Here is a 19,265-nt window from a genome sequence, read left to right as displayed (position 1 = left end):
GGCCTGCTGTAAGGGGGGATCTATATGGGGGACCAGGTCCCCCATATAGCTCCCCCTTACAGCAGGCCAGGGTGAGGTGAGGTCCCGTCCCCCATATAGATCTTCCCCCTTACAGCAGGCCAGGGTGAGGTGAGGTCCCGTCCCCTATATAAATCCCCCTAACAGCAGGCCAGGGTGAGGTGAGGTCCGAGGTCCCCCATATAGATCCCCCCTTACAGCAGGCCAGGGTGAGGAGAGGTCCCCCTTATAGATCCCCCCTTACAGTAGGCCAGGGTGAGGAGAGGTACCGTCCCCCATATAGATCTCCCCCTTACAGCAGGAAAGGGTGAAGTGAGGTCCGGGGTCCCCCATATAGATCCCCCTCACCCTGGCCTACTGTAAAGGGGGTGATCTATATGGGGGGCGGGACCTCACCTCACCCTGGCCTGCTGTAAGGGGGGATGCTGGACATAAAAACAAAGAAAAGGAACAGACTTTGTTGCGAAAATGACATGAGAGTGGCACTTGCCAAGATAAAGCGGCGCATTTCTGAACTGGTCTCTGAAAGACAACAGCAGAAGTCACACTAATTTGCAGTAAATATTCATTATTATGTTTTTGTGTAAAAATCATGTTTTAATGGTTTTGTTCTTTGTTCTTAATGGTTTTGTTCATTTTGTGCACCTATGTATAAATATATACCTAAAATAATATATACCTATGTTTTGAATTTGAGAAAAACATATTTTATTTTTCCAATTAAGAAGGGTTCGGTGAATGCGCATATGAAGCTGGTGGGGTTCAGTACCTCCAACAAGGTTAAGAACCACTGCTTTAGAGAGTACAGAACTATTTCACTGATAGTTTCATGCACACTCAAACTGAAAGGACGAAATGAACATCAGAGAAATAGATTCTATGATAAGTCAAAAATCCCATTTTCTCTTTCGTTCATTGACGGACACAGCTCCTGGTATTCATAACCATTGGGATGTCCCAAAGCAGTGGTAAACATGAGGGGTGGGAACCACCAAAAAATTCCCCAAGGCTAAACATTAGCCAACCAGGCAACAGGGGCTCAACCAAACAACCGGAGCGGATATAAGGAGGGATATAATCAATTACCACCTGTCACGCAGGTAAGTATAAAACTGTTACAGATAGGGGTGCACCGATCCGACTTTTCTAGTCCCGATTCCGATACCTGGCTTTGTGTATCTGCCGGATACGGAACTATTGTATTGTTATAACAATTGTGCATTAAAAATCTAAAATATATGTAATCAAACTCAAAATTAAAAAGAATAAAATGTAGCCACAATAAAAATAAACTGTTTATTGCTTGAACATACAATAGCAATCAAACCGTAAACATGTAAAAAAAATATAAAGTGCAAAATAGGTGAATACGTGTATATATATATATATATATATATATATATATATATATATGTATACACACACACCATATACATATACATTTACACACACACATATATATATATATATATATATATATATATATATATATATATATATATATATATATATATATATATATATATATATATGTATACACACACACCATATATATATTATATACATACACACACATATTATATATATATATATATATATATATATATATATATATATACACACACACACCATATATATGTGTGTACATATACACACAGTATACAGTGTAAGGGTACTTGCAGGGATTTGCTTGTAGGCACTGTCTGTGGCTGAGCCCGGGAAGCATGCGGCTGCAGTACAGAGCAAAGCCACTGCTTCCTGTGGACGGCTCCACAGGCGGAATGCATCTGATATCACTCCGCCTGTGAGCCGGACCTACACAGGAAGTAGTGGCTCCGTGCAAGTGACGGCTGAGTCGGTATTCAGCAGACACCATGGTAGGTTCTGCTGCAACTAAACCGGATCGGCCCGTGGATCTGTAAATTTTACCGATCCCCGATCCAGCTATTTTGGCAGCATCAAGGCCACACGGTGCGGTGCACCCCTAGTTACAGGAGAAAATGATATTACGCTAGCAATGGGGCCACTTTCAAAGGATAAGAGACATCTGTTTTTTTCCAATTTAAAATGGAGAATCCTTTTAAACAATATTCCTGTATGGACCAAATAATAATCTGCAATTTGAAAGAATACCTACAAATATGATCACAGACTTAAGTGGGCGCTTGGCACAAAAGTAGGAACATTTGATGTATAATTAGTAAGAAAATATTTTTTGTTGTTCATCGCACAGGTGGCAGACAGCTTACCGATAGCTGCAGCGCCAGTCTGCCACTCTCAGCAGGCTCAGAATCATTGCAGGTACAGTTAGGCAGGGCATACTGACACTTTAGTGTATAAGAGCAGAAACAAGGAACATTGCGGCGATTTAAAATATCACCCCGGAAGCTCGGTCATTTAGATTTCTTTCTGCATCTTATTTATTCACCACTTATATATTTTCTTCATGAGATGGAAATCCTACCTGCAGATTGCACCAATTATTGTATCTAACGTATCATTTAATCTGGTGATTTCAATGTGCAATTTACCCTAAAAAAAGGTCACTTCTGTTCAAATGGCCATATTGTGCACTTACATTGCATGATTACCCTGAAGAAAGGTAAATGAGCCATTTCCTCAGCTAACATTTAATAGTTATGGAAAACAAGGTCAAGAAAATCACGGATTTGTTAGGAGCAGGTAAACTCGAAAGCAAATGTTTAGCAAAAATTGCCATTAGAGGGCGCAAAACGTTTACATCCCCGATGTAAAAAAAAAAAATTGAGGCTTTTTGGTCTACGCTGCAAAATATAATATAACAGATCAATGTTTATTTCGAGCAAAATAATAAACCAATGAACAAAAGAGGTAAAAGAAGCACAAATGTCAATTAGTTGACTTCAGTGGTCAGGACTGTGCAGTAAATATTGGGGTTGATTTACTAAAGGCAAATAGATTGTGCACTTTGAAAGTGCAGTTGCACTCATATTCCCCAGAGCTCCATGAATGCCGATTTCCATCATCCAATCATGAATGTGGTGAAGCTCTGCTGATTACCATCATCCAATCATGTGCAGGCAAAAATGCAGTTTTTTTTTTTATTTCTTTTTCTTTGTACCCGATTGGGTAATCTTCACAAGGTTTTACCTCATTCAATAAGCTCAGGGGAAAAATGAGTGCAACAGCACTTGCAAAGTGCAGTCTATTCCCCTTTAGTAGATAAAAAAAACGAGTTACATAGCAGAGACCAGCAGAGGGCAGGAGCGCACTGTTGCTGATATAAGAATTCTACCAATGTTTTTTATCGATCGAGGGAAACTCATTTAAAAAAATCTGAAGAAAAAGCATATACACATTAGAGTTAACTTCGCTAATAGCAGCAAAGTGCAACGCAAAAGCTATAGCATCCAATAACATTTTGGTATTGGCTTTTTATCATCTATATTTGTACAGCGATCACAGCCTCAGCACTCAAAAAACATTCGCACTAGCCCTTCCTCCAGGTTTAAAGTGATTGTAAAGGATTGTCTTTGTTTTATTAAAATAACAAAACGTGATATTTACCTGCTCTGTTTAATGGTTCTGTACAGAGCAGGTCTGATCTAGAGCCCTGCACGAGACTGTTTTATTAAACCCGCACTCGCTGAATGTATGACCAGGACCGCCCGCACCCACAATGTTTGTGTCCACTCCCGCCCGCACCCGCAATGTTTGTGTCCACTCCGGCCCGCACCCGCAATGTTTGTGTCCACTCCCGCCCGCACCCGCAATGTTTGTGTCCACTCCCGCCCGCAATGTTTGTGTCCACTCCCGCCCGCAATGTTTGTGTCCACTCCCGCCCGCACCCGCAATGTTTTTGTCCACTCCCGCCCGCACCCGCAATGTTTGTGTCCACTCCCGCCCGCACCCGCAATGTTTGTGTCCTCTCCGCCCGCACCCGCAAAGTTTGTGTCCTCTCCCGCCCGCACCCGCAATGTTTGTGTTCCACTCCCGCACCCGCAATGTTTGTGTTCCACTCATTTCAGAGACCGAGATGAGATTCTACGAGCTGCATAGGCTAAGGGGGAACTCTCCTATCAAAATAATAAATTGCTCCTATTCCTGGATCAAACTATAGAGACGCAGAAACAACACAGATCATTTGACGCGGTCAAGGCAGCTATGCGGGCTAAAGGAATCAAATGCAGTATCCTGTTCCCGGCGAAGTTGCGGGTGGTGGATAGGGAAACCATCAGATTCTTCACTAATCCCAAGGATGCTGCTTCTTGGCTGGAATCACTGCCCCCTTTGAGATGAGTGTGCTCCCTGTTTATCCCCTGTCATTGACGGGAATGTTTATTCTGTTTTGTTCCTAAGGCGATGGGTTAGCCTTTTTCATACTTTCCCCATTCACTGGTGAACCCGGAATTCAGGTGGAAACAGCTGATTTTACTCCCCTCCGTTTTCATGGGCTGTTTTTCACGGAAGATCTTTACAGATCTATTGTGGACCACAGCAAATTATATGCTGATCAATTTATCGCCGCAAACCCAAATTTGACCATTGCCAGAAATATTGCATAGAAACATATAACTGTTTCCGAATTTAAAACCTTTCCCTCATCATGGGCATTACTAAAAAGAGTGAGTTGCGGTCATTTTGGTCTACTGACCCAATTCATCATATGCCCGTGTTCTCTGCTGCCATGGCCAGGACTAGATATGAGCAAATCTTGTGGTACATGCATTTCAATGACAATGAACTCTGTCGTCCCCGGGGTGACCCTGGATATGACCGGCTCCAAAAAAATTTAGCCCCTCGTAAATCATTTCAACCAAAAATATGCAGCCTTGTATACGCCTCAACAAGCTGCCTGAGTTGATGAGTCCCTGATTAAATTTTCTGGCTGCCTTGTTTTCAAACAGCTTCTCCCCCAGCAAGCATGCCAGATATGGGGTCAAGATTTATAGGCTCTGTGACAGGGCAACAGGCTATACATGTAGTTTCTGGATTTACGAGGGAAAGATAGCAATGTGGAGCCCCCCCCCCCCGACTGCCCAGACGACATAGGGAGCAGCAGCAAGATTCTCCAAGTATAAATGGTACCCCTTTCCAAATAAGGGTGACACCAAGTTCCAAACAATTATTACACAAGCGTGCCACTTTTTAGACACCTTTTTGGATTCTGAAATTGGCGCATGTGGCACCGTGCAACCTAATCTCCGGGGTTCCCCCAACGGCTTGTAGATTCCTGACTTAGACAGGGGGAGAGAGCCTGCTTGAAGTGTAATAAATTGTTTGCAGTGAAGTGGAGAGACACACGGAATGTCTTCATTCTGTCCTCCATTCATGCAGATAAGACTGTCCAAATTTCAACGGCGACTGGTGTTGTTGAGAAGCCCCTCTGTGTCCACGACTACAACCTTAACATGGAAGGGGTGGACTTCAACGACCAGATGATGGCGTCGTACTTAATTGCTCGTAAGGCCAGAGGCTGGTACAAAAAAGTGTCTGTATACTTTGTCCAATTGGCTCAGTTGAACGCTTATGTGCTATACAAAGTGTCAGGAAGAAGTGGATCCTTCCTAAAATTCCAGGAAGAGATCATCACAGCCCTTCTGTATCCAAAAGATGCTGTGGCCCAAATTCACAATCCAGATGCAGAGAGCCGGCTGCATGAGAAACATTTTCCAGATGTCCTTCCTGGTACCTCTACCCAAAGGGCACCCCAAACAAAAAAAAATAAAGTGTCTGTTTTCAATAAATAGTCTTTGTGCTTCTCTATACATTGAAATATACAGCACCGGGGGTGTACTGGTGCAAAAAAAAATCGAAGGATAACCATCAATAAAAAACCATCTATAAGAACCATGTAAGACAATAGGAAAACTATAAATGCATAGCACATACATAGTCCATAAAGTTCATCAAAAAAACAGCAGGTCTGTACACACTTGAAGGCTGCTCTGTCACAAGTGAAGAAGGTGAACTTGCAGAGAACTATGGGAGAAAGACAGGCGCCACTCTAAGTGCAATATGACTCGTGTTTATTGGAAATTCAACATATTACATACTCACAATCATGTAAGTAGAATACAGCAATGGATATTCATCAGCAGCAGAGAACACGGGCATATGATGAATTGGGTCAGTAGACCAAAATGACCACAACTCTTTTTAGTCATCACGCTCCACGCCCAAGCCGGAAGTACGCCTCCGGAAGCTCCGACAGTGTCCCCAGGGTCCGGAACACACCGTCTTACATCGGCTTCAACGGATCTCCACAGCGGACCAGCCGGATTCTTCTGCAGAGGCACCCGGTTTCATCGTACCCCTTGGATGAATATCCATTGCTGTATTCTACTTACACGATTGTAAGTATGTAGTATGTTGAATTTCCAATAAACACGAGTCATATTACACTTAGAGTGGCGCCTGTCTTTCTCCCATAGTTCTATACATTGAAAGCAGATCGTGGCTGGTGGATGGGGTCTGTAAGTTGTTGTACATAAACTTCATGAAAAAATAACAGCACCCTGTCTCAGTACACCTCCCTACAGCCCCTAGGCTACCCATACACCTATTAAGGGCCGAATCTCGGTCCTTAATAGGCAGGCTGAATGTACCAATGTACTGTTCAATCGATCAGCTTGGGTACAATCAGCCTGCAGGATTCACCTGCAATTATGAAAAGCGTCCGCTAGCGATAATCGCAGTCTTCTCCCGGCGGGGATGGCAGTGCATGTCAGTGCAGAAGATGAGCCACTACTACTATGGAAGACAGAAGATAAAAAGATGGAGCTGAAGTCTTTTTAAACAACACAAACCATCCATTATACACACCTTATTGGGTCCTCACAGGCGCCGAATGGAAGTTTTCCAAATTCCAGTCCTCCAACTTCTCCGCCAATAACAGCATCAATGTCTATTATTAAAGACATAACATTGTCTATATTAATATCAATATATACACAACATACATTACAGCAAAATAACCAGCCCAATCAATAACCTGAACATGCACATGGATCTGTTCAATGAAGCAGAGCAAACAGCAGCGAAGGTTCACACAATGAGTTCACCTCTAGTGATCAACTAGAGATCCTCTCAGTTCCAGCTTACGTCAGGTTTAGTTTACAGCAGGAATGCTCAATCTTTTGAAGAGCAAGGGCCAATTAAAGTGGTTGTAAACCCTTACATACACCCGTGAAGGGACTATCCTCAGTTGATACACAGAGATTAAACAAAACCTCCTACACAGGTTGTATCTGTTTATCTGTAGTCTACTCTTCTTTACTTCCGTTCAAAATGCTGAATTTATAAAGTTGGTCTGAGCTGTCAAAAGAAGGGAGGCGGAGAGTTGCAGTTACACTCTGAAGAGCTTAGTGAGGAGAGCTCTAAGAGCTGATTTGAGGGAAGGGGAACACCCCCTCCACACAGCTCATAGGAACAGAGCTGAGGCCATCAATCAGCTGGAGGTCCCTCCCATCGACATTTTTATCTTGGCGTGACAAAAACTTGTCAGAAGTGACTCATGCTGATAGAAGAGGAAGGAGGCAGAAGAAAAAAATGACTCGGGGCTCTTAATTGAGACACACTATAGAGCAGGGGTCTTCAAACTATGGCCCTCCAGTTGTTCAGCAACTACAATTCCCATCATACCTAGTCATGTCTGTGAATGTCAGAGTTTTACAATGCTCATGGGATGTGTAGTTCTGCAACAGCTGGAGGGCCGAAGTTTGAAGATCCCTGCTATAGAGGGATAAGCTTTGTTCCTATTTCATGTCTCAGGATTACAATCACTTTAAAGTTGCTGCAAGTAGTGAAAATGACCTAGAAGCTTAGCAAACTGCTAACTTTCTGTAGTGGGCTAAGAAACCCTGCCTCTGCTGCACTTAAATCCTAAACAGTGTTGGAACGGAGTTCTTCCTTCTGGACTACAGAACACCCTCTCAACATTTCTATGACATGAAGGTGAGGTGATCTGTTGTCCAGCCTCGGCGAATCAGTACCATACCATTTGTAAGTGATTTGGCAACCAGTCACAATGAACTATGGGGTTTTGCCGCCTCCTCCCAAAACCGCAAATGTAAACAAGCCCCTATTATCCTGGGCCCCCTAGAAGGCTGCTTTAACACTAATGTGCTGCAGTTTACCCACACAACAATGCACCTTCAGCTTTTCCTGAGGGTTAGCTGAACAGAGCCATAGACTTCTATTACATCTTGTAGGAGTGGTGCACTTTCTGAAAGCACACCAAACCCACAGGATATAATAGAAGTCTATGGCTCAGTGCAGCTAACTTGCAGGAAAACCACAGGTGCACTGCGCTGCACCTGCAAATCAGTGTGAAAGCAGCCTAATACCCCTTGCCAATATGTCCGCTGCAGAAGTGCAGTGTATGTTATGTTTACTACACTGACCTTTTCCTCTTCCAGCCTCTGCTGGCATCGCTCTCCAGGCTGCTAGAAAGATCCCAGGTGAAGTGCACTTGGTATCAGCCCATCTGGGACAGGAAGCGGCGCTACAGAGAATCGGTTTATGCGGCTCCTGCTTCATTCGCTTTCGGCGCCGGCTCTATGCACTCTAATGCATGGGATGGCGGGTCGGCACCCCATTGATTGTGATCTGGGCTTGCTGACCTGCCATCCCTAGACATGTGCATCTACTTCCCTGGTTTAAAGTCGTGGGCCACTCGCAAACCCTGTTTTACAAGGTCTGATTTCATAAAAAGGAAGTCGTGTTGTTCCGCCACCCACTCACAGTCTTAAACAAGTTCTATTGGCTTCACTACATTTAGAAGAAAAGGTCAGGAAGAGTCTATGCTGTCTGGATTAGAACACTGGATGAATCAAATTATTTTCATTTTTGACATTCTGACAGGACACATGATCCACGAAAAATGTATTTCAACTCTCTCTATAGACACTTGCTTATAGTGAACACTTCAACTGATCCAGACTCCTTTTCCCTAGTTTTGTACAGTTGTATAGGCTCCTCTCCTGTACTGAAATGGCTTACTCTGATCAGTTGAAATGGCTTACTTCAACATAGTGAGCTTCTCACAGTGTGCATTAGAAGCTGCAGCAAGTCAGATAGCACCCTCCTCATTTCCTGGCTGGAGGAATTGCAGCATTATCCAAACCTTTCCTCCCTTACTGCCATCCTTTTCATTGATTAGATTTCAGTTCTGTCTATAATGCAGGGTCAGCGTCACATGTGGGCGTTACCTAGGGTGGTCTACATGCAAATGCTGAAGGCTCTTAAGATGAGCTCAGAGGAGCAGTGGCTGTCCGTGCATAGGGGGCGCCAGGGCGCCGCCCCCCCCCCCCCCCCTAAAAAAAGAAAAGAAAAAAAAAAAAGACAAAATGAGCAATAAAGTTTTCAAAAAAAAAATTGCGTTCGCAAACTTCGCCGCCGCCGGCCTATGTGGAGGCGGGGGGTGGGGGGGTGGGGTTACGACCCACAAGAGGCGCCGATTGGCTGCCTTCTGGGGGCGTAACCTGGGCACGGGGCACAGCGCTTGCACACCCCCACTTCGTGGATTCCTGGCTGTGATTGGTCCAGTCTCCAGCCTGGACCGATCATCATCCAGGACATCCGATTGCGACGCCGCTGACGTCGCAATGGGGGCGGTGCCGGTGCGTGCATCAGTCACTCACCATCACCGCCCGGTCAGCTTCCCGCCGCCGAAGACCTGGAGTCCAGTCCGGAGAAGAAGCCCGCACAGGTCACCCGCCGCAGAAGAGGGAGAAGCGCCGCTCACCTTCCCGCCGCCAAACGAAGAAGAGGAGAGGGAGAAGCCGGCGTGACTCACAGGTAAGTGCACTGCTCTCAGTCGGGCACGCACGCATAGCTCTGCATTGGGGAACATCCGAACATGTATACTGGCTGCACTGGAGGCACGCATCGCATGCATAGCTCTGCATTGGGGACATGTTTACTGGCTGCACTGGAGGCAAGCATGCATAGCTCTGCATTGGGGACATGTTTACTGGCTGCACTGGAGGCAAGCATGCATAGCTCTGCATTGGGGACATGTTTACTGGCTGCACTGGAGGCAAGCATGCATAGCTCTGCATTGGGGACATGTTTACTGGCTGCACTGGAGGCAAGCATGCATAGCTCTGCATTGGGGACATGTTTACTGGCTGCACTGGAGGCAAGCATGCATAGCTCTGCATTGGGGACATGTTTACTGGCTGCACTGGAGGCAAGCATGCATAGCTCTGCATTGGGGACATGTTTACTGGCTGCACTGGAGGCACGCACGCATAGCACTGCATTGGGGACATGTTTACTGGCTGCACTGGAGGCACGCACGCATAGCTCTGCATTGGGGACATGTTTACTGGCTGCACTGGAGGCACGCATGCATAGCTCTGCATTGGGGACATGTATACTGGCTGAACTGGAGGCACGCATCGCATGCATAGCTCTGCATTGGGGAACATGTATACTGACTGCACTGGAGGCACGCATGCATAGCTCTGCATTGGGGAACATGTATACTGACTGCACTGGAGGCACGCATCGCATGCATAGCTCTGCATTGGGGAACATGTATACTGGCTGCACTGGAGGCAAGCATGCATAGCTCTGCATTGGGAACATGTTTACTGGCTGCACTGGAGGCAAGCATGCATAGCTCTGCATTGGGGACATGTTTACTGGCTGCACTGGAGGCACGCACGCATAGCTCTGCATTGGGGACATGTTTACTGGCTGCACTGGAGGCACGCATGCATAGCTCTGCATTGGGGACATGTATACTGGCTGCACTGGAGGCACGCACGCATAGCTCTGCATTGGGGAACATGTATACTGACTGCACTGGAGGCACGCATCGCATGCATAGCTCTGCATTGGGGACATGTTTACTGGCTGCACTGGAGGCACGCATGCATAGCTCTGCATTGGGGACATGTATACTGGCTGCACTGGAGGCACGCATGCATAGCTCTGCATTGGGGACATGTATACTGGCTGCACTGGAGGCACGCATGCATAGCTCTGCATTGGGGACATGTATACTGGCTGCACTGGAGGCACGCATGCATAGCTCTGCATTGGGGACATGTATACTGGCTGCACTGGAGGCACGCATGCATAGCTCTGCATTGGGGAACATGTATACTGACTGCACTGGAGGCACGCAAGCATAGCTCTGCATTGGGGACATGTATACTGGCTGCACTGGAGGCACGCACGCATAGCTCTGCATTGGGGACATGTATACTGGCTGCACTGGAGGCACGCATGCACAGCTCTGCATTGGGGACATGTATACTGGCTGCACTGGAGGCACGCATGCATAGCTCTGCATTGGGGACATGTATACTGGCTGCACTGGAGGCACGCATCGCATGCATAGCTCTGCATTGGGGACATGTTTACTGGCTGCACTGGAGGCACGCATGCATAGCTATGCATTGGGGACATGTTTACTGGCTGCACTGGAGGCAAGCATGCATAGCTCTGCATTGGGGACATGTTTACTGGCTGCACTGGAGGCACGCACACATAGCTCTGCATTGGGGACATGTTTATTGGCTGCACTGGAGGCACGCATGCATAGCTCTGCATTGGGGACATGTATACTGGTGGTCACTGCATTGGAGGCACGCACGCATAGCTCTGCATTGGGGACATGTATACTGGTCACTGCATTGGGGACATGTATGCTGGTCACTACATTGAAAGGGGGCATTTATACTGGTGGTCACTATATTGAAGGGGGCATGTACTGTGGGGTTTGTGCTAGGGGCCTGTACTGTGGGGTTTATGCTAGAGGGCATGTACTGTGGGGTTTGTGCTTGAGTTGTTTGTGCAGGTTTGTGCTGGAGGGGTCTGTACTGTGGGGTTTGTGCCACTCTCAGTCCATGTATCCCATAATAGGGTGTCTCTCACAGTATATACCATAATAGGGCCCCTGTTCCCTATTATGGGATATACTAGTACTGAGAGACCCCTTAATATGTGATATATTGGGAAAATTGGTTGACGCAAGCAAAATACAGGGGACAAAATGGGTGGAGTCTATAAGGGGTGTGGCTTCTGAGAAATGGGAGGGGTCAAAATGGAAGGGCGGGGTCTTGCGCCCCCCCCATCTTAAAACTTCACCAGCCGCCACTGCTGAGGAGGGGTGCAACGTGCAATACCCAGCAGGCCCCTCCTGCTAGTCATGATCTGCCTGCATTGCATAAAGAAGTATTGAGACCCAGTGATGATGTCATTGGATCAAAAATAAGGTATGTATTGAAAACAATATATTTTATTTATCTTTTAAAGTGGATGTAAACCCATACATATACCCAGTGAAGGGACGATCCTTGGGTGATACACAGAGATTAAAACAAATGCGCCTACATAAGCTGTACCTGTTTAACTGCAGTCTTATCTTCTCTACAGCTTTTCAAAGTACAGAATGTATAAAGCTTGTCTGAGCTGGCAGAAAACAGGGGGCAGAGAGCTGAAATTACACACTTGAGAACTCTTAGAGCTGATGGGAGGAAAGAGACACACCGCCTTTCACACAGCACAGAGGAACAGAGCTGAGGTTACCAATCAGCTTCTTCCCTGGTCATCTTTTTTTCTCTTTTGGTCTCAGGAAAACTGGCCAGGAGGGGACTTATGCTGATAGCAGAAAAACAAAGCAGCAGACAGCAATGAGACTTAAGCCCCGTACACACGTACCGATGGTCGGCTTACAAATGTTCCTCTTTTCTCCCCGGGATGTCGGTGTCTGCTGAAAAGTGCAAAGACAGCACAAGGACAGCACAAGAATTTTGTCCGCCGACTGCAGAAGTGATGTCATGTAATGGTTAACTTTCCCTGTGTTTTCTATTTTCTGAGCATGCCCAGTCTTGCAAATCTGCGGTCTGTCGGCCGAATTCTGTACTGACAGGCGAACAATCGTCCGTTCTGGTGTCGGCATACAAATATTTTCATGTTTGCACGAAAGACTTTTGTCCGCGGATTGTGCGCAGACATCTGTCGGAGGCACCATACTAACATGCGTACAATCGGCAGATCCTTCGTCCACCGACGTTTGTATGCCGACGATCGGTACGTGTGTACGGGCCTTTAGTGCACATTATAGAGGGATATGCTTTGTTCATATATCATATCTGAGGTTTACAACTACTTTAATTGGCATGTGGATGAGGGGATAGAAAGAAAATGAGGAAGGCAAAATATAAGCAAATTAAACTTCATCTTTATTATGGATGATAGTACTGGTATATTTATCATATGGAATAGAAAGTAAAATGAAAGAAAAAAATCTAACCCCAATTTCTCTCACATCTCTCCTGATCCACCTGCTCAATGCTGCCAGAGTATGTATTTCACAAAACAGGAGAAGTACTGACCGCTCTCCAGCAGGCCTTCTCTGTAATTGATATCGTAACCCATATATCCCTCCATTACATAGACTTCCTGTATTTCCCCCTACCTTCCCGGCGGAGTTTGATCACTCAGTGAGCCGGCAGGGGACCAATGCTGCTTCCACCGAGGTAAGTATGATTCTACAAAAACCCAAACCCTATACTTCTCTTTTAAAGTGGAAGTAAACCGTCCTATTGTTTTTAGCCAAAGAAGTTTCCATCTTGGCCTCTGTTTAATCTTCAACTGCCCAGGTGCTGCACATGTGATCAGTTATGACTCCAGCCATTGGATGGTTTGACAAATTGGTTGAGAACACATCCAATGTGACAGTTACATTCCCGGCATGTGCTGGAAATGTAACCGTTTTTTAAAACTGGTAAACCTATGGGTTTACTTCAGCTTTAAGCCAACCACACATGGATTGCAATTTGGCCAGTTCAGCAGGGACAAGCCAAATTTCGATCAAAGTAAGGGCAGGCTGTTTGTGCACAAGTTGATCTATCGATTGTCTTGCATACACAACCAGCCTGTTGGAAAATATTCTCTCAATCAGCGCCGCTGGCTATACCCGGCAGTGCTGATGAGTGGTATTCTGACTGTGGAGAAATCTCCCTGCTGTCAAAATACAAAGGCTCAGTGGGAGGGATTCCCCTATGCACATCGGGTGTGTGGATAGGGGAATCGAGTCATTTTCTTTTATTCAATCAGTGGGTTGAACGAGAAAGAAAATGACTTGTGTATGGCCAGCCTTAGTCTGTATAAGGTCTTAAAATAAGTGCTTCAGCGCGTCTATACACCACGGGGTCTTAGTTGACTCTCTGTACAGTATATGTGCCGCCAGCTCCCTCTTCCGTCATAGCTGTATATATTTGCATTTATTTTTATATATATTTTTACATTTTTGTATATTCCATCATGTTTGTATGGCACTGGTATTTTGATTTTTTTTTTTTTTTTTATATCCTGACCAAATATTCAGTTGGGGAGGTGAACCAGCCAAGGTAAGTTTATGATTTCCTGGCAGGTATAGTTTTTATGCTTTTATGACTAATGTTTTTGTGGCTGTTGATTAATTGTCATGATCCGTACACTTTGCTGAAGGTTTTAATCAGTGGTCTCCAAACTGAAGTGCTTTGCTTGCCTTTTTCTGGCCCTTGGGGCACTGTTTCTCCTACTGACACCAACAATGGGGGCATAATTCTTGCCACTGACACCAATAATGAGGCACTTTTTCTCCGAGTGATACCAATGATGTGCACTATTCTTCCCACTGACACCAACGATGGAGCACTATTCCCCCCACTGACAACAATGATGGGACAGCATTTCTCCCACTGATACCAATGACGGGACAGCATTCCTCCCACTGACACCACCAACAGGAGCATAATTCCTGCCACATACACCAACAATGGGGCACTATTCCTCCCACTGATACCAATAATGGAGCACTATTCCTCCCACTGACAACAACAGTGGAGCTCTATTCCTCCCACTAACACCAACGATGGGGCTATTATCCTCCCACTGACACCAATGATGAGGCACTATTTCTCCCACTGACACCAATGATGAGGCACTATTCCTCCCACTGACACCAATGACGAGGCACTATTCCTCCCACTGACACCAATGATTGGGCACTATTCCTCCCACCGACACCAGTGATGATTCACTATTACTCCCATTGACACCAATGATGAGGCCCTATTCCTCCCACTGAAACCAATGATGGGGTTCTGTTCCTCCCAATGACACCAACGATGGGGCTATAATCCTTCCATTAACACCAACGATGGGGCTATAATCTTTCCATTAACACCAACGATGGGGCGTTATTCCTCCCACTGACACCACCAACAGGGGCATAATTCCTGCCACTTAAACCTACAATAGGACACTATTCCTCCAACTGACACCAATTGTGGGGTATTATTCCTTCTACTGGCACCAATGATGGGGCATTATTTCTCCCACTAAAGATGGGGCATTGTTTACTCCAACTGACACCAGGACTTTTTCTACGTCCACTGGCCACAGTCTGGCCCCCCTAAAGTCTGAAGAAGAGTAAACTATTCCCCTGTTTAGAAAGTTTGGAGATCACTTTCTAATGAGAAAAAAAGACAAAAAGGAAAAGGTAAGGAAAGAAAAGGATACACAAAGTGAAAAAGAAAAGCAGGAGGAAAAGAAAAAGAAAGGGAAGAAGGGAAAGTGAGCTGTACTTGGTCTCAGTGATACTGTGAAAGTTAGGGAGGGGGGTCTAAACTATCATACCTGGAGGTTGCTGTGGCCAGAAGTACTGCTGCCAGTCCTGCAGAATATAGGTGAAGCGGATTGCAATGTTCACAGGCGGAAGCGCAGTAAGGGGACAACTCTACAAACAGAAGATAAATTAAATTTTCACATAAAACAAATACCAACAGCAAGTATCCAATATAGTAATCATAAGCTGGCCATACACTATACAGTACATTGACCAAAACTATGTATCAGGACAATTTTTTAACAATTCATTCAATTAGTATTAAATCAGACAGACCTCTATGCTACATAGGTGATGATAAAAAGATTGCACAATCAGCATGTATAGTGTATGACCAGCTTTAGAAATAAATGTTTAGCTTCAGAAATGAAATGTTAAACATATCTAAACGCTTAGGGGAACATTTTTTTTTTTTTCTCAGCTAAATATCAGTATTTAGAATATGGCATGAAATACAATTACAGTACTAAGATCATATGGCACAAATGTTATTAAGTTTAGGTTACTAGGAAATGAGAAATAAGAAAAAAAAAGGAACTGAAAAAAAAAAAAAAAAAGACCACTAAACGATAAAATAACAAAACCGTTTTTACTGCAATATTCAACCACAATCCAAGATTTTCCCACATTACTTTTTCCTGCCAATAGATGTCTTCATTCTGATGGCCAGCATCATTTAACCCACTTTCTCTGGAGCCCAGGTCATCCTGATCTCACTCCCTGGTTGTGACTAGACTAGACTGAGGAAGCAGCACAGTGATGAGTTCATCTCTCTGACACTTTCACCTCCTACCAGCATGCTCTTACTGCCTTTATCCAAGAAAAACTTGTTGCTTCTAATCACAACCAGCAAGCCAATAAGTAGAGAGCGGGGGGGTGGGCCGAGCCACACTGTGTGTGTAAATGGACACTTCACATGAGCGCAGCTCGGCCATCCCCAGTGGTTCCCTTCCAGCTTTCTGTTACGGAGCAACTCCGTGACGTCATTGCCAGCCACCCCAGCCAGACACAGTGTCCCTATGGAATGAATACTGTAGGTACTTCCGTTCACCCTCACCACCAGTGCGGCAAGCGGCGGTTGTTACAGCAGCCTATGATCTCCCCACATGCCACTTTGAGTCCAGATCAGTGACATCTCTGCAGCAATTCTGCTACAGCTGAGGACCCATCCCTTAGATCTCCACATGTGGGCAAGCAGGCTGACCAAGCCACTGGTTGCTTATAAATCTGACATTGGTGGATCTGGCACCAGCCAGGTCTTTTTTTGCAATTACTTTCAATTGAATTACATCATTTTTATCAAGTTTTTATGGCTCTCCTATGTTACTGGTTTATATTATATTCATTGTCTCTGGTGTATTCTGAAATTCCAAGACTGTTGCTTCAACTGAGGTAACATATACTCATGACATTTACAGCCTGGTTCCGAGTGCTTTACGGAGATAATTGGTTTAAGAGGCTTGCTCTTGGGGGCACTCGGCAGAGATCTCGTGTGGAACTGTGCAAACAGAACCGTCTCGAAGGTAGACACCATCAGGCCCAGCAACCGCATGCAAGCCCGGAGGCATGACCGTCTGCTGGACAACAGAAGCTGGATTGCCTCCTGCAATTTCTGGAGTTTGTCCCAGAGGAAGAAACACTCTGGCTGAGGCCGAGTCCAGAGTCACACCCAGATAGTCCAGTCTCGTGGATGGAACCAGAGCAGACTTCTTACCGAACTCCCTCAGAGTTCGCAGAGTAATCTCCAAGTTGTCCATCAGAGCAGTCGGAGACTCCCCTCGCAGAAGATCGTCCAGGTACCCCAGTACCGCGATCCCCCGCTGATGCAACAATGCTAGTACCTGGGCAAACACTTTGTGAAGACCCGAGGAGCGGAGGCGAGACCAAAGGGTAACGCCACAAACTGGTAATGCTCCTCGCCCACGGCAAAGTGGAGGAAGCGCTGGTGATCAGCACATATTGGAATGTGAGGGTAGGCGTCCTTGATGTCAATAGAAGCGAGAAAATCCCCCTGATGTAGGGACGTCACTTCCGTGCAAATTTACTTTATTCAGAACTTCTGTAACCGCACAAAGCAGTTTAGCGCCTTAAATTCCAGAATTGGATGTACCTTGCCTTCCTTCCTGGGAACTGTAAACAGGTTTGAGTAAAACCCCTGAAAACGTTCCGAAGTCGGAACCGGGATAATCACCCCTTGAAGTAACAAGTCCTGCACTGCTCCAAAGAGACCCTGCAAGCGATCTGGGGACAAGCGCAGGTTGGAAGGGGAGAACTTTTCCGGAGGATAATACCGAAACTCAATCTTGTAGCCGGACCCAATGACTTCATGGACCCACCTGTCCTGTACCAGGGAGGTCCACAGATCCGGAAACCAGCAAAGACATCCTCCCACCCCAGATACGGGTGAGGGTGCCCCTTCATGCAGGGGAAGCCTTGTCCACAGGTCTGGAAGAGTCTGCTCATGACTTGCCAGACCAGGTCCTCCTGGAACCTCCAGGGGAGGCTCTGAAGTGCTTAGATCCCTTTTCTTGAGACCCTAAGGGACGACGGGGCTCCCTGACCTTGGAAGCCTGCGGAAGAAGCGTATTCTTCCCCCCTATGAGGCCTTTAATGATGTCATCCAAGAAAGCTACAAACAGGCGATCCCCCTAAAATGGGAAATCAGATAAGGCCTTCTTAGAAATCTGATCCGCAAACCAGCATTTCAGACAGATAATACGTCGAAGGACCACTATTGAGAAAGTCTGGAAATCAAGGGAGCTGCATCCAAACAGGCATCACAGACAAACTGTAGCCCCTGGACCAATTGATCTGCCAGCTCCGCAAGGGCAGGGGGAAGCTGTTCCCCCTCAAGGTCCCGGTGTAAAAGTTTAGCCCACTCAGTCGGAGTTTGCAACACCAGGGCAATAGTAAATACCAGCCTAAGTGCTCAACCAGCCACAGTGAACATATGGCAGGTCAGAGCCTCTGATCTCCTATTAGTCGGATCTTTAAAGGCCGGGGACTCCTCAACCGGAATAAAGGTGACTTTATTTACCTGGAAACGGGCGAGTCCACTACAGGTGAGACTATCCACTTTTTAAGCAGGGAATCCTCAAAATCGTTTTGCGATGTGGTATCCTTAGGAACCGCGTTTTGGACAAACCCACTGTTTAGTGGCAATATTATCAAAGTATGCGGGAAAGGGGAACACCCTCACCGCCTTGGAGGGCCTGTGGGTGTCAAAAGGGACCTGCGCCTCCGACGCATCAACCTCATCCTCCATCTTTAAAGTTTTACGTACTGACACAATCAGCATATCCACCAGTGCCTTTAATGCACGGCTAAAGGAGCAGAGGAATCATCCTCACTATTTGAGCACGCAGGGGGGTCGAATCAGATTCAGGATCTGATGAAGCAGGTGAAGGTGGGGGGACGCTTTTTGCTAGTCCGTTTTCCCAGGACCAAATCCACCTTGGACACTAAGGACTCCAGGACCATCGTCAGTGCAGTCAGGGATTGGTGGGCAGTCTCTGAGAGGGAATCAGGTGGGGAAATGTGCTCCAGGGACTCCATTAGAGAAGAGGACCCACACAAAAAAAGTGTATAACACTGCTAGGGACACCCCCATCGCGATGCTGGCACCACAGAGCAA

The 19,265-nt window shown here is 46.0% G+C and overlaps 1 protein-coding gene across 2 annotated transcripts in view; it reads right to left on the bottom strand.

Annotated features, from left to right (window-relative positions):
* RAB3GAP1 (RAB3 GTPase activating protein catalytic subunit 1) overlaps positions 1-19,265 on the bottom strand; it is a gene marked incomplete at its 3' end in the record, with an annotated part of 256,526 nt that overhangs the window by 164,172 nt on the left and 73,089 nt on the right. For both annotated transcript variants that reach the window (XM_082261360.1, XM_082261361.1), the window contains exons 8-9: positions 15,643-15,742; positions 6,823-6,904 (exon numbers count right to left, since the gene is read on the bottom strand). In XM_082261360.1, the coding sequence (XP_082117486.1) occupies positions 6,823-6,904; positions 15,643-15,742 (182 nt within the window). The remainder of the gene's footprint in view (positions 1-6,822; positions 6,905-15,642; positions 15,743-19,265) is intronic.

The sequence above is a fragment of the Pelophylax lessonae genome, assembly GCF_965119305.1.
Source record: "Pelophylax lessonae genome assembly, chromosome: 6".
NCBI lineage: Eukaryota > Metazoa > Chordata > Amphibia > Anura > Ranidae > Pelophylax > Pelophylax lessonae.
This window is presented reverse-complemented; position numbering and strand designations above follow the sequence as displayed.